The following is a 15,097-nucleotide window of genomic DNA, read 5'->3' on the forward strand; positions in this document are numbered from 1 at the left end:
CAGAGGCCACCGAAATTAATAGAACATTTACAAGCAAGTTTCGTGGATATATCTTTAGTAACTCGCTTACGTCTGATATTATTTTGTTCTTAAGGCTGAAGCAAGTTAATTTTGTATATTGTGCATTTTTGGAGACAAAAGCATACCAGTAGTATTGAATATTTATACTTGTTTTATTTCGATTTTTTATTCTGTTGTAAGAATATGACAATGTAAATAAAACTTAATTGGATTATTATTACAAAGCTTTCTTCTTTTTCCTACTAATCTTTCATATGCAGTTGCACTGTGGAACAGTGTTTAGCATGTGCATTTGTGTAGTGATAAATGAACTCTTATAAAAATATTTGTTACCTGTATTATTGATTGATTTGGTGCTTTAAGTCCACTTTATGCACAGTAAGGCTAATTGGGACTAGACCTACAGTTTAAAGTGGGATCCGAACCACTATGTACCTCCACCGGGTATCGAATTGTTACCTGTATTAACCAGGGACATAAAAAGACAAGCAACATATAGATAAAACTTGTCAAGGAAATATGGATATACAAGTGCTTCTATTGACATCCAGAACACTTCTGCCCTATCTGCCATTCCCATTCCTACCTGTTTTTTTTTTGTTTTTTTTGGGGTCCATTTCAATGCACTGTTAAAAAAAGCTTGGGGTTAACAAATAACTAGAAGTTACTGCAATTTTAAGACCTTGTTTCCATGATTATGAAAAACTAAATATGCTGACCAAGGCAATTTAATTTTATTAAAAACATAAACTAAAACGTAACGTTTCAACCTTCTAGCAAGGTCTTCATCAGACTCTGTATCAAGTACAAGACTTTTGTAGTTGATACAGTCTGATGAAGACCTTACTAGAAGGTTGAAACGTTACGTTTTAGTTTATGTTTTTAATAAAATTAAATTACTGCCTTGGTCAGCATATTTAGTTTTTCATCTGCAATTTTAAGGTTTTTCTTTTCTGGTTAACTTGCTTTACAGAAGGTTAGGGGACAGTAAAGTTAACTTGTGCTTTATCTCGTGCAAACAAATGTGTCTACCTCATTGACAGATCAATCTCCAACAGACATCATCTCAGTCAGATTGAACAAAAAATAATTCAACAGAGTTACTTTAACAAAAACTTCAATTTTGCCACAAAGTTCAACTTACGTGCAATGTAACAGGTTAAACAAAGGACCATGGTGGCCAGACTTAGATTTATGAGCATGTACTTTGGGTCAATCCATATGAAGTGGTCCAGCACTGATCTCTTAGACTATTTTAGAAAAAAATACATTTTTTGTGCATGAATTCACTTAGTTTCTAGAGTACAAGACTGATAAGACTTTTATGTAATCGATATGCTAAGAATGAAGACATTAGTCAGTTTTTATATTTGATACGATAATACTATTAATAATATACTTCTTGCAGTGAATTTCTTGCCATAGCATTACCAACTCTCACTTGTTCTCTGCGAGCTTATGGTAAGCTAAACCTTCTTTATTTTCATATTGAAAAACCGGGTACTGATTAAGATTGGAGGTAAACTCCAACTGATAGTTGGCTAACGAAAAAAGTTCCCACATTGAAAAACTGGTCACTGGACTCTATTTTTATCTTAATACTGGTGAGATGTTTGGTGTGCATTATTTTTATGTCCCTGATGTTCTGTTCAGCACATGATGTTAAAAACTATTTACATGATCTTATAAACATATTCGTGGTCCACAGAATTTTTTCCACTAGCATTTGATGTTTCTGCCTTTGTGGCAAATTCTTCAGGCACATGTACATTGATTTACAATACATTTGAAACCTATTATATTCATTTAGAATATTTAGTGATTATATGTTCAACTTTTGTCATGTTTCATGTAATTTCTTCGCCCTTCTAGCAATGAACACTAAAAACTCGTTTACCAAGAATTATTTTTTCTAAATTTTAAATATACACAAAACATTTAATAGCACACGAAGCAATTCAACAGAATATATATACTGTACCTCTATTAACAACACCAATCAATACAGTGATGTCCGGGCTAGAGGTATACAAAAAACAACATATATTTCAAAGTTTTTATGTATGCTGGTACACCTCAAATTGAGCACCATTTGTAGCTCGACAGATATCCAAACGATACTCCAACTCGTGCCAAGTGTTGACGAGCATTTCAGGCATTATTAGTGCAAGGCTACGCTGTCTCAAATCAACCTAATTGTGAACTTTCCTCTTGTACACAACATCTTTAACAATTTCAAATCAGCCAACCACAACAGACACTGCACTCTACACTCTGGGGACTACATTTTCACTGACAAGGTTAGCACCCTGTCTTGAGAGCTGTTCTCATGTTTCTGCCCATGCATGGCTAGACAGCACTATTGATCGTACAAGTAGAGTACTGAAATCTTGGATCGATAGTCGGATTGACTGACCTTCACTACAAGACAACATAAGGAGTAGTTTTTGCATTACTAAGCAGTTTTGTATAGCTTTAGCCTGGACACCTTGTATATAAATAAAAAAAGTGTTAAATCTTTAAAACACTAAACAGTCATCATGTTCCTGTCTGGAGACTGCATCTTTAATACAACACATTCCAGTTTACCTGAAATGGGCACAGTCCCATCCATTTCACGTAAACAAGTTTTTTTTAAAAATGTAATAGCAAATCAATTATTGATTTTGAATGAGGTGGAAAGTAAAAAAAATACATACATTTTACTTACCTTGTTTATTTTAATATTAGACTTGCTTATCAATAAATAGAGCAATGGGTTTCAACAATTACAAAATAATACCTTGTGTTATATAACTACATTTATGAGAATTCTACCATATTCTTAAGAATGGAAGTTTGGTTCTTGCAATGTGACACTGGTTGATATATTTTTCATTCTAATTTTAACTCTCATCGCTTTTTGCATTAACACCTTCACTATGATTACAAACTATCGTAGTGTAAGACAGCTTAAGTACACTTTCACCATCACTTCACAAATCAACTTGCATCCGTTTCATCTGCCAGACTTGATTCGTGTAAGATAAATTTCCAAAGCATAACCAGAGCGGACGAATACTCAGGTTTATTATCTAGTTGTCCACATCTGGTTTGAATAGCTGATATATTATCACACAAACATGATTCAGAATTCGGAGATGTGTCTTAAACAATTTACAAAATGCAGAATTGTTGGAACAATACACAAAATGTTTCATTTTCTTAACACGCACAAAGCATTCAGAACTACCCTGTCTTTCCAAGTCTATATTCCATTCTGTTTATACACCGTGAATGTTACACATCCTATATAAGAATTACATTTGACACAAAATTGTACTGACCAAACTTAAAAACAAAATGGGGGATAAAGTTCCTGGCCTCACTTATGTCACTTTATCCCAGCGCCAAATGGTACCATCATCACACACACACAGCAGAACGCTTCCGTCTCTGCTTAGACTCGTCTGACGTATTGCAGCCGTGCACCGTGGGTGTACCAGAGTGGTGCACCGCGAAAGAACGGGATCGGCCACATCCAAGTCCCAAACGTATGTTCGCCCAACTTGGTTGCCCAGGGCCAAGATCTGAAATGACAATTGGTACTTGTGGGGAGGAGGAAGAAAACATCGATGAGGAATACATAACTAACAAAAAATGCTTGTTTGGATAATTAGTTCACGAGATGCCTACCAGTATGGAAATCCTGGACAAGTCAGGGATATTTACTGTGTTTCTGGAAAAATTAACATTTTTTGTAGTAGTGCACTAAAAGTAGGTTTTTGAACAAGGAAAAAAGAACATGCAAGAAATTTTAATTTTTTTGTGGACAAACTATCCTTCAGTTTGAGTTTGCTACACTGAGTATTACTGGTAGTTACAATAGATATTGAACATTAAGTATTCAAGAAACTAGGGCCATTTTAAAAAATATACTCAAGTAAAAATGTACTAGAGTTGGCATTTACTACTTTCTTGTTGCAATTTTTGGGTGATTTGATTGATATTAAGATTAATACATATATTACTAAATTTGACTATATATGCTAGTATACTGGGGAAGACTAGAAGGGATAAAATGAGGAATGAGGAGATCCGACAAGACAGTGGGGGTGGTGAAGCTTCAGGACAGAATAGATCAGGCACAGATGAGATGGTTCGGACACATGAAGAGGATGGATGCAGAAAGACTACCAGTAAGAGCTTTCAATGCACAAGGAGTGGGAATAAGGCCAAAGGAGAGACCAAGATGTTGGTGGAAAGAGCAGATGGTGGAGAGTGTTAGGAGAAGAGACGAAATTGAAACACCATGGAAAGAGAGGAGTTGAGTTGGTGTTTTAAATCCACTTTATGCACAGTAAGGCTAATTGGGACTGGACCTACAGTTTAAAGTGGGTTCCGAACCACTATGTGCCTCCACCAGGTATCAAACCCAGGGACCACCTTGATTACAAGGCGACAACGCTACCACTGCACCGTCGGGGAGGCCCGTGGAAAGAGAGGAGTGATGGAAGACCAGGAAAAAATGGAGATGCTTGATTTCTATGCTGACCCAGCCAGAGGCTGGAAACAGCAAAGGATAATGATGATATGTTACAATTGTTATGATTGTTTACATACAAAAGAATCCTTTGTTTACCATTAGTCAATACGTGGCAAGTAATATGTAAAAACCCACCCAACAAATTGATTCTCTTCAGTTTCCCTTCTCATTATAAGTCTTAACTAGTCTTGGGCGATATATAGCAATATTGAAAAAAATATCTTCCAGGCAATATCAATTAGACGATATATCATCACAATATATACAAAATATGTAGCCAGGCCACAAAATAAAAGTTTCCTATTGTATCTAAAGATATCAGTTTGGCGGTTACGCGGAGATAGGTAATTAACTCTGATAAACTTACTATGAATAGTAATTTTATCAGAGTTAATTAAAAGTTTCCTATTGTGTGGTTAAGTGTACAATGGATATTGCACCTTCACAGCATGTAGAATACAAGGCAAACAACTTTTAAATGTCTACAAGTTCCCTCACCTCCTATCATCATATAACAGTGACAACAAAGCAAATTACTCATGACTAGAAGCATGCATATTTCGTTTATGAAGGAAACTCGAAATGTGAAATAGCACAGTGTTTTTTTCTCTTCTTTCTTTTTTTTCTGAAAGGGGGTGAGATGCATTTTCCTATCACGTTTTGTGAAACAAGACTCTTAAACATGAAATTTAGAGTTGATTTACCCTTTGAAGTCAGAATTACCCTGTGATTCACAAATTATGGAGCATTGACTAAATGCACACCCATGAAAATAGGCAGAATTGCTCTGGTTTGAGCATCAGACCGACCTCTCCGCGACACTTTTGTGTCCTCTCTGACCTTTCGAGCAAATACTGTCAAGTTTGTATCATATGCAGTGCTCAAAAAATTTTCTTAAAACTAGGCACCAGGAAACTTCCTACTAGCAATTGTGCATACTACAGTGTTTCAAAAGTCGCACAAACCAAATCGATTTCTCTAATGTAGAATTAGCTGCTGGTAGGTATTGTATCGAAATGAGCTTGTAAAAATTGAGACAAGAATGAGACAGCCTTTTTAAAATTCAGACATGACCGTATTTATTGATTTTATGTTATTTGCGTCGATTTTCTATCACTTTTTACCTAATCGCGACGATGAAGCTGGATGATGATATGATGAAATTGATGAAGGGACACTCACAAAGAACACCCATGCCCAGGCTGGAATTCGAACCCGGGACCTCTGGCGTTGTGGCCTGCTGTGATAACCACTCCGCCACGGAGGTCGGCAAGGAAAAACTGGTTCTTTGAAACTCGTCTCCTCGAGATCAACATCTATAGACAAGATTGAGACAACACGATGTCTCGTCTCGAACTCATCCCCATGTAGTGGTGTCTCGAATTCCTGATTTCCTACCAGTATTGTGGATTCTGAATTGATTGCCATATTCTCGGGCACAGGATAGGTTGTCTATATGTCTCAATACAGTATTGACTATTGAGTCCCCGTTTCCATTGTCCTTCGACTGCAGAATTAATCTAGCTGTGCCTTTGTATCAAAGGAATAATCTACCTGCGCCTTTGTACTACATGATTAATTGTGCCTTAGTATTACAGGATTAACCGGCCCCCGTGGCGGAGCGGTTGGCACATCGCGCTATGACGCTACGGGTCCCGGGTTCGAATCCTGGCCTGGGCATGGATGTTTGGGAGTGTCTATTCATCAATTTCATCACTCATCCCTTTCTTCGCAAATTAGTCAAACGTGGCACAAAAAGCGAAGTAAAATAAAGCACATCAATCAATCAATATTACAGGATTAATCTTCCTGTGTCTTTGTATTACAAGATTAATCTTTCTGTGTCTTTGTATTAATACAGGATTAATCTTATTTCTTCAAAGCTAGGCGCCAGCTCTTGAAAATCAGGCGCCAGGAAACTACCTACTAGCAATTGTGCATACTACAGAGTGTTTGAAAAGTCGCACAACCTAAACTTTGAAAATGTACATCATGAAAACCGTAAGAGGTATTTACACCAGGTTTTCTGCACTAAACTAATCATGTACGCTATCACTGGGTTAATAAATTTATGTTAACATGTATCCAAATAAAAGCAATTACATTATTTTAAGAAATATTGTTAATTTCCTGAAAACATCTGAGAATTGATTTTCAACAATATATACCAACGTAGAAATTTTCAGCGAAAAATGCAGGTTCGACCAGGACTCGAACATGGCTCTCTGATATACCGTGCCATTGCTCTAACCACTGAGCTACTGAGCCAGCCTGGCCTCGCCTCATTTTTCGATGTCCCTGTTTTACATGCGTGGAATCTTCTCTGCCAGTGCTACCGCAACGGGATCTGTTGCCTTTGAAATACAGTAGACTTCGACGTTGCCTGGTTCCTCCCAGCGTAGAGATGTTAATTATTGACGATCAGGCACACACAGGAAATGTACTACGTATAAATTTTTAGCGAAAAATGCATTAACATCTCTATGCTGGGAGGAACCAGGCAATGTCGAAGTCTACTGTGTTTCAAAGGCAACAGATCCCGTTGCGGTAGCACTGGCAGAGAAGATTCCACACAGGTAAAACAGCGACAGCGAGAAAACAGGCGAGGCCAGGCTGGCTCAATAGCTCAGTGGTTAGAGAAATTGTACGGTATGCCAGAGACCCAGGTTCGAGTCCTGGTCAAGCCAGCATTTCTACTTAGTACATCTCCTGTGCGTGCCTAATCTTCAATAATAATACCAACACTTAACAATTTGTGGGATCATTTGTTGGTGTTTGACTAGTCGTAAAACAGTTGATTTGTGAGGTACAGCAAAAGCAGGAGATTTTTCTTGGAAAACCTCTTGCACATGAGTGTAAGAATGAGTAGTAAAATACTCTAATACTCTTCAGCAATGCACGTGCTGCTCCAAAGAATACGCCCTGCTGAATCAAAGAACAGGCATAGTAGAGTCGAAAGTGAGCGAAGAGAATTCAGTGTAACCAGAGGTAGACTAGGATTCTCTCAAGAGGAGTCCAATTTCGGCACAAAATCTTGGTTTATGATTTTTCACGTAAATGTATAGCCAATACTTAGGTTCTGTTGACAATATTTCGACCTGCTAGCATTTTGCCTATGTCCCAAAAATGGCACTTTTTCACTCAACCCATAAAAACGCCAATAAAAAAAATCCATCAAATGTTGCACATGGCCAATATTGGTTGCAAATGACAGATTGACATGGCATCAGTCATCTAATTATGACCCTTACGTATTTTTCTCATTCTAAAGTGCATTTCTGGAAAAATTTTAACGCTGCCTTCTGCCAGTTATTACTTTATCTAACTTTTCTGTATGGAGAAAACTGATAATTTCAAGCATTGAAAAATATCTCAAGGGATGAGACTTTATAATGCAGAAAACCCGGTGTAAATATCTCTTACGGTTTTCATGATATACATTTTCAAAGTTTGGGTTGTGCAACTTTTGAAACACTCTGTACAAGAAGCTGAGCATCACAGTATTCAAAACATCGCTAAATCATTCGAGAAAACAGGAAATGGAGTGTTGGGGGACAAAGAGTAAGAAATTATTACTGACACTCTGGAATGTTCACAATGTTGATTTAAAAAAAAAAAATCATTTGCTAACTCATGCTGTACTGCAATTTGAACTTAGATTCATCAAAATTTCGTACATATTACAGCATAAGATCACAGTCGGCAGGATGAAATTTTTAGTCGCCATGGCGACTGGGATTTTTCGAGCCCCGATCACATGGATTACAAAGACCAACTCTACAACGAGATCTTTCATTCTCTTAAACCTCCGAACACATGGGATTGTGTGAAGATGTTGCAACAATGTGAACATCTGCCACCCACCTAATTTCAAGGCCATGTGTTTAAATCTGCTGTAAGTATTTGAGAAGCAAAAAAAATAACTCCTTTACACAGGAATAAACTTAAGAATCTGATAACTACATAAATGTGCTGCTAGTATTTTGTGTAATAAGTCCAGTTTTTAAATCAAACTTAGGGTTATATTCACAATAGGCACCACTTTTGATCCCAAAATCTGAAAATCAACTTTAAAATTACATTCCGTTTTGAATACAATTATTCCCCAGAGGATGTTTGCACAAATACCTGTACATGAGTACACCAATAGTATTCATTAACTACCCATTAGTTTTCACTTCCTTAAAATTGATCATTCTGTAAAATCTTACTTTTATGTTTTGCTTCTAATTTCGACCCAACATTAAAAACAACTATTCTTTTCACCAGGGCCAGACCAGAAGAAATGTTATGGAGAACTGATCTTGCTCCTATCTGATATACTGTATTTACTCATGTATAATGCACACTTTTTTCCAAAATTTGTGGTGCATATTATGCACAGAATAATTCAGACAGCTAACATGAAACCGTACAGGGTCGTTCCATGATTTTGGGACACTTGCATTGATTTTTCATGTATACGGAACCCTATCATGTTATATCGTTGTAAAGCTTGAATCCTGCAGTTTCTGAATATGGAAACAGTATTCCATACAAGATAACAACACTAATGCAAAAAGCGATTGAAATAAGTTCATCAAAACCTGAAGGAACATTCTGATTTTTATGGTACTTTGGATGAAAGAAAACAAGGAAAAATATGATAAAAATTAAAATGTATTACTGGCCAAATAATATGACATACATGGAGTGTGTAAATTTCTTAATGGAAGAAATCTTGTGCTGCTAACTGTTCTTTGGAAGGTCCTGAATGTGTCTCATATAAATGTTACATTAGTCACGTAAAGAAAAAGTATACATTTTGAAAAAGAAGGAATGAGCAATTGAATAGGTATGACGTCATTCACTCTTGATCAGCATAGCAACAGCTTTACAACCTACAACTAAGAAAGCCATTTCTTGAAACTGGATTGTTCTGTGCATTATATAGGAGATATAATTTTTTGTCACTCTTACCCATCAAAAACCAGGGTGCGCATTATACACGCATGCGCACTATACACCCGTAAATACGGTAAATGACAAAGCATATTATGAAGGTGCATAATACAATTTTTCTATTAAACCATTAAATGTTGATATTCAAGAAAAACAAATAATAACATGGCAGAAGACATTACTGGATGAGACTATTTAATGAAATATTTGAATGGAAAATTATTCAAAATATTAGTGATACTATACCATACCATACCAATTAATCTGTTCTCACTTGACTTACTCAGTTTCGGATAGAGTATTATGCTGGCCTATTAAATCATATTATCCATGCATTTAAATTTATTTCTAACCTTCTTTATCTATTATATTTCAGAAATCTTTATAAATTCCTATCCACTTTACATTGTTTTTAATCTTATGTAAAATACAATTTATTTTTATAATCTTTGAATGAAATATCAATTTACATTACTACACTTTAAGTATGAGGAATACTGTACCTTCTGCCAGTAATCCATAGCAAATCTTACGAACCATATTTCACATTCACGGTACTCAAATCTGTTGATGATTGTAACATTTGTGTCACCATTACGTACTTCTTTGTCGTCAAAACGTCCAGGCTTCCAACAAACGATGCTGTTTTCGCATGACTGGAAGAAAAGTAATTAAAGTAACATATTTAAAATGGGATGGAATAGTTCCCGAATAAAATCATGGATAATGAACATACAGAGTAAAATGCAATCCCAAGATTGTACACAAGTGCAGAAAACTAAAGCTTTAGTATTTATTCTGACAATGTAAAATTATGACTTTCCTTCTCTTGCCAAACCAGTCCTTGTCCGAGAGAGAAATGAGTTTAGTTACAATGTTAGTTGATAAAAGCAAAAACCAGATATCAGCAAGGGTGGGTTTTCAGGGTGGCCACTCTAAGATCATGATAAAATTCAAGTATAATTCCAGGTTTTCAAGGTGAATTTTCCCAACATGCAGATGTTTTCTCTATCTCAATCTTCATATTACAATCGCCCCCCCCCCCCAACACACAAACACAAATATAGTAACAATATAAAGGGTCTGTGTGATTCCAATGTATCCAAAAACTCTAATTCTAATTCAATTAAATGGTATATACGTATAAGGTGCCATCAAATGAAAAGGTCCATTTCCATGTACAGGGTTTATTACTGACATTGACTACACATATTCACCATATGAGGTAAGGCACTTATCCCACTTGGGTACCAACTTGGTAGAAGAAGTCCTTGGGTTGTGAGGCAAACCATTCTGGCACTGCCACCTGCAGATCTGCATCCAATGCATAACGGTGTCCTCTGAGGTGTTTCTTCATTGGTCTGAAAATGTGGAAATCACAGACTCAAGTCAGGACTGTAAGCAGGATGGTTGAGCACTTCCCAACCGAAGGAATTCAACAGATCCTGTGTTTGAATGGTGACGAGCATTATCATGGAGTAAAATGATGCCTGGCTTGCCAAGTGGCTTATGCTTTATTGCTGTCCGCAGACGACGCAGAGTTTCGCAGTACGTGTTGGCATTAGGTGTGACCTTTTGGAAGGAACTCCACTAGCAGGGGACCACGGTCATCGAAGAATATGGTCACCATCATCTTGTTAGCTGATGTTGTTGCCTGACATTTCTCAGCTCAGCACAGGCATTATTTTACTGCACGATAATGCTCGTCCCCACGTCGCCATTCAAACACAGGACCTGTTGAATTCCTTCGGTTGGAAAATGCTCAACCACCCTGCTTACAGTCCTGACTTGAGTCTATGGGATTTCCACATTTTCAGACCAATAAAGAAACACCTCAGAGGCTGCCGTTATGCGTTGGACGCACAAATCTGAAGGTGGCAGTGACAGAATGGTTTGCCTCACAACCCAAGGACTTCTTCCACCAAGGCATTCATCAGTTGGTACCCAAGTGGGATAAGTGCCTTACCTCATATGGTGAATATGTGTAGTCAATGTCGGTAATAAACTCTGCACATGGAAATGGACTTTTGTCATTTGATGGCACCTTATATATTAACAAAAAAAATAGTTTAAGGTGCAGAGTTTACATTTGCCTTTTAACATACTCAGACTGAAAATACATCTACGAAAACAAGCCGCAAATGTTACGGGATATACTAATATACGAAAAAATTGTTAATTGTACGAATTTCAAACTAAAATTTAACTCCTCAAATTCAAGATATCTTATCTTGCAAAAATCTTCCATCTGTCAGATAGATTGTTCTGCAAAGGACACTAAAAAAGAAAACGGATTGAGAGAATTTTGTTCTATTTTATTTTATACGCAGCTTTCTTTTCCTTCTTCAATAAAATTCAAAAATGAACTGTGAAAAACATACCTCAGTGCATTTCTAAATATGTATAAATTCAATGGAATTTGGATTAATAAAAGTTGCAATTTTTCACCTCTTTGGAGAAAAATTCATGCAGAATGCACACGTAATTCCCGGCGAGTAGCCTCCCTGGTTTTCAAGTGGTTTGACAGGCTTTGGCATATGAGAGAGTATCTGAGTAAGAATTGAAAAGAAAGAGACAGAGTGAATGAGTGATTACCTTTGACAATACGAAGTCTCCCAACCAACGCACGCAATCAACATAGTTCCTGTGGATGTCCCTCGTGGAGAAATCAGGAAAATGCTCTTTGACCGAGTCAAAAGGGCGAACGCTGCGGCTCGCATTGAACGTGTAAGAGTTCTTGATGGCCTCCTGCAGCTTCTCCTTGTTCAGCCGCCAGAGCTTCAGGGAATGGTCCATGCCACACGACATGATGCGTTCTCCACGGAGATCAAAATCCTTCAAGGAGAACAGGATGTTAAAGAAAAAAAAACCCACTGTAACCTTCAATAGCAAATCTTCTCAAACTACATATAAATACTGTACACAGTGATCAAGCAGGTGATTTACCATTGGTGGACCTCTTTGAAACTCCTTTCTAAACTTCTTTTTTGCACTTCATTTAAGGTTTCATACTTATGGATCACTTCTGAATAAATTCCATTCCTCAAATCTTACTATAGCTTCAGTCATTATTTAAAATCAGTTACATTCCAAAAAGAACAAAAAGTTAGTGATATAATTGGGTGTATGCATCTTTTGGGGGACACCCTGTAATAATACAGCTCAATTTTATGTTCCTGAATTTATTCCCCCTTTACACATGATACATTCTATTAATTCATTCACTCTTCATGATCCAAATAGAACAAAATTACATAAAATTTGCCTGGATTTTACACTTTTCCAAGTTTTCAGTTTTTTTCCACCTTAGTTCCCAGTATCATGTAAAATCGAAGTTCGGAACACAACATTTTATCATTACAATGATGGATAAATAAATAGTTATTTGTAGGGATGAGCTGATATGCAAATGTATTGGTTGGATTTTATTTACCGATACCTGACAATTTTCCAGGAAAATATGCAAAATTCGACCTTTCCAATTAATTTGCACCAATATTGTGCAGGAAAATTGTAATCTTTGATTACATAGGAGGTATTTTTATTATATTCTGATATCATTTTTGTATATTTTGAAAGAAAAGTATCGTAAATTGATGCTTATAACTGGAGTGGAATTCTCACCCACTAATGTTAATCAATATTTCAGACAACTATCAATTATTACAATTTTCAAGCATCGGTATCGGCTTAAGTTCAAAGTGATATCGGCTCACACATTCTTTTCAAATGGTACCTATTGTCAATATATTGCCATGATATATGATCTAGCCCAAATTGAGTAGGCCACCATGTTTAAAATTTAATGTAACGGAAAACATCAAGAATCTCAGTGAAAGCAACAATAATTTTGAATTGCCTGATGACATTTGGGATTCATATTTTAAAAAAGAAAGGTGATCAATTTTTTTTATCTTAAATAACAATAAAACAGACTGCTTATTTCACAGTTAAGTTGCTATATTACAACAATGTAACATTGACAACATCCATTGTATATATTGTTAAAAAATTTTAACCATTCTTAAAACTGTATCTTTAATCAAAGTAAAAATAAATGTCTGATGAAGGGAGTGTGTGTTCTCCTGAAATGTCACAACGAAAAACTGTTTATATGCTTGTAATAACCGTAGACTACAAGAGAAATAATTAATATTCAATTGTTGTTTGACGTGCACTTTACGCACAGAAAGGCTAATTGGTAGAGGCACATATTTTTGGTAAATAAAAAAGCAAAATTTCGGTACGAAAACTGAGTCAATTTCGGGTTCAAAAGCGGTAAATAAAATTAAATATCGGTGTTATAGCGGTGAAAAATTGGATGAAAAGTGGTATATAAAAAGACATTTTGGTTTTAAAATTGTGAATATAATCCTAAATTTGATTTAAAAACTACACTTATTCCACAGAATTAACATTTCACTTCTAATAGCACATTTATGTAGTTATAAGAGTATTAAGTTTATTTCTGTGTAAAGGAGTCCATTTTTGCTTCTCCAATATTAACAGCAGAATTAATCAATTTTCCGGGAATTGCATAACTCACAGGATACTTCAGACTTCAGAAAGTGTCGCGTCGGTATATAAATGGTAAATTTCGTGTTTAAGAGTTAATTTCGCTTTTTGAAGTTCATTTCGCATTATTTCGTGACAAAACATGGTCACAAAATGCATCTCACACCTTTCAAAAACATGAAAAATTAACACTACAATGTGTTTTTTCAAATTTCGTTTTTTCGTCAAAAACGAAATATGCATGCCCCTACTAATTGGGAATGGACCGACAGTATAAAGTGCCATGTGGCTCCACTGGGTATTGAAACCAGTATACCTTGATTACAAGGGGACGACGTTACCACTACGCCATCAGAGAGGCCCTATCTAGTCCACATGTTATCCTTATCAACTAGACACTAATATTTCCTTGTTCTAACTTCACATTTAAATCACTCCACAAAATTAAAGCAAACTGTCGTTTCTGCACTAAATACTTACAGCACTGAGGACTTCATCCCTATGGCCTTCCACTCCTCCAAATATGGCAATACACAAGTCCGTCTTTACGTTCCACAGTCTCAGTGCATGATCCTTCGACACCGAGAGTAGAAGATTTGGATCCCTGGGATGAAATTTCAGCTCGTTGATAGCATGACCATGACCTGTAACGGGAGCAAAAAATATTAACATGTACCCTGTAGATATTTACAGAATTAGCAGGTGGGAGGTTTTTCAGGTGTGTGCTTCTCGATGACAAAAAAGTCATACAAGGGGAACTACTTATCGTAGAGAGCTGAAGTTAGATTTGTTTTTTGGGGAAAGATCCTTTGGGTGGGAAGTGAAAGAATTTCATCCTCCCTACTGCAGTTACAAGATGAAGAAGAGGAAATTAAAATTTTACCTGAATATATTCACTGGGCAAGTTGGCATAATCCAACAAAACCTAATTACTTTTTCATTGATTTGCTTTATTTTACTTCGCCTTTTGTGCCAATTTTGGGCTAATTTGTGAAGATGGGGATGAGTGATAACATGATGAATGGACACTCACAAACATCCATACCCAGGGAGGGATTCGAACTCTGAACCTCTGGCATCATAGCGTGATGTGCT

At 36.4% G+C, this 15,097-nt stretch overlaps 1 protein-coding gene across 1 annotated transcript in view; it reads right to left on the reverse strand.

Moving 5' to 3' along the window:
• Window positions 1-2,075: 2,075 nt before the first annotated feature.
• Window positions 2,076-15,097, reverse strand: part of LOC145997423 (polycomb protein EED-like) — a 31,075-nt gene continuing 18,053 nt past the window's right edge. Inside the window, exons 5-8 of the mRNA XM_083134449.1 lie at window positions 14,483-14,646; window positions 12,083-12,322; window positions 9,991-10,143; window positions 2,076-3,590 (exon numbers count right to left, since the gene is read on the reverse strand). Coding sequence (XP_082990575.1) covers window positions 3,390-3,590; window positions 9,991-10,143; window positions 12,083-12,322; window positions 14,483-14,646 — 758 coding nt within the window. The 3' untranslated portion in view covers window positions 2,076-3,389. The remainder of the gene's footprint in view (window positions 3,591-9,990; window positions 10,144-12,082; window positions 12,323-14,482; window positions 14,647-15,097) is intronic.

Source organism: Lepisma saccharinum, chromosome 13 (assembly GCF_977018435.1).
Source record: "Lepisma saccharinum chromosome 13, izLepSacc3.1, whole genome shotgun sequence".
Taxonomy (NCBI): domain Eukaryota; kingdom Metazoa; phylum Arthropoda; class Insecta; order Zygentoma; family Lepismatidae; genus Lepisma; species Lepisma saccharinum.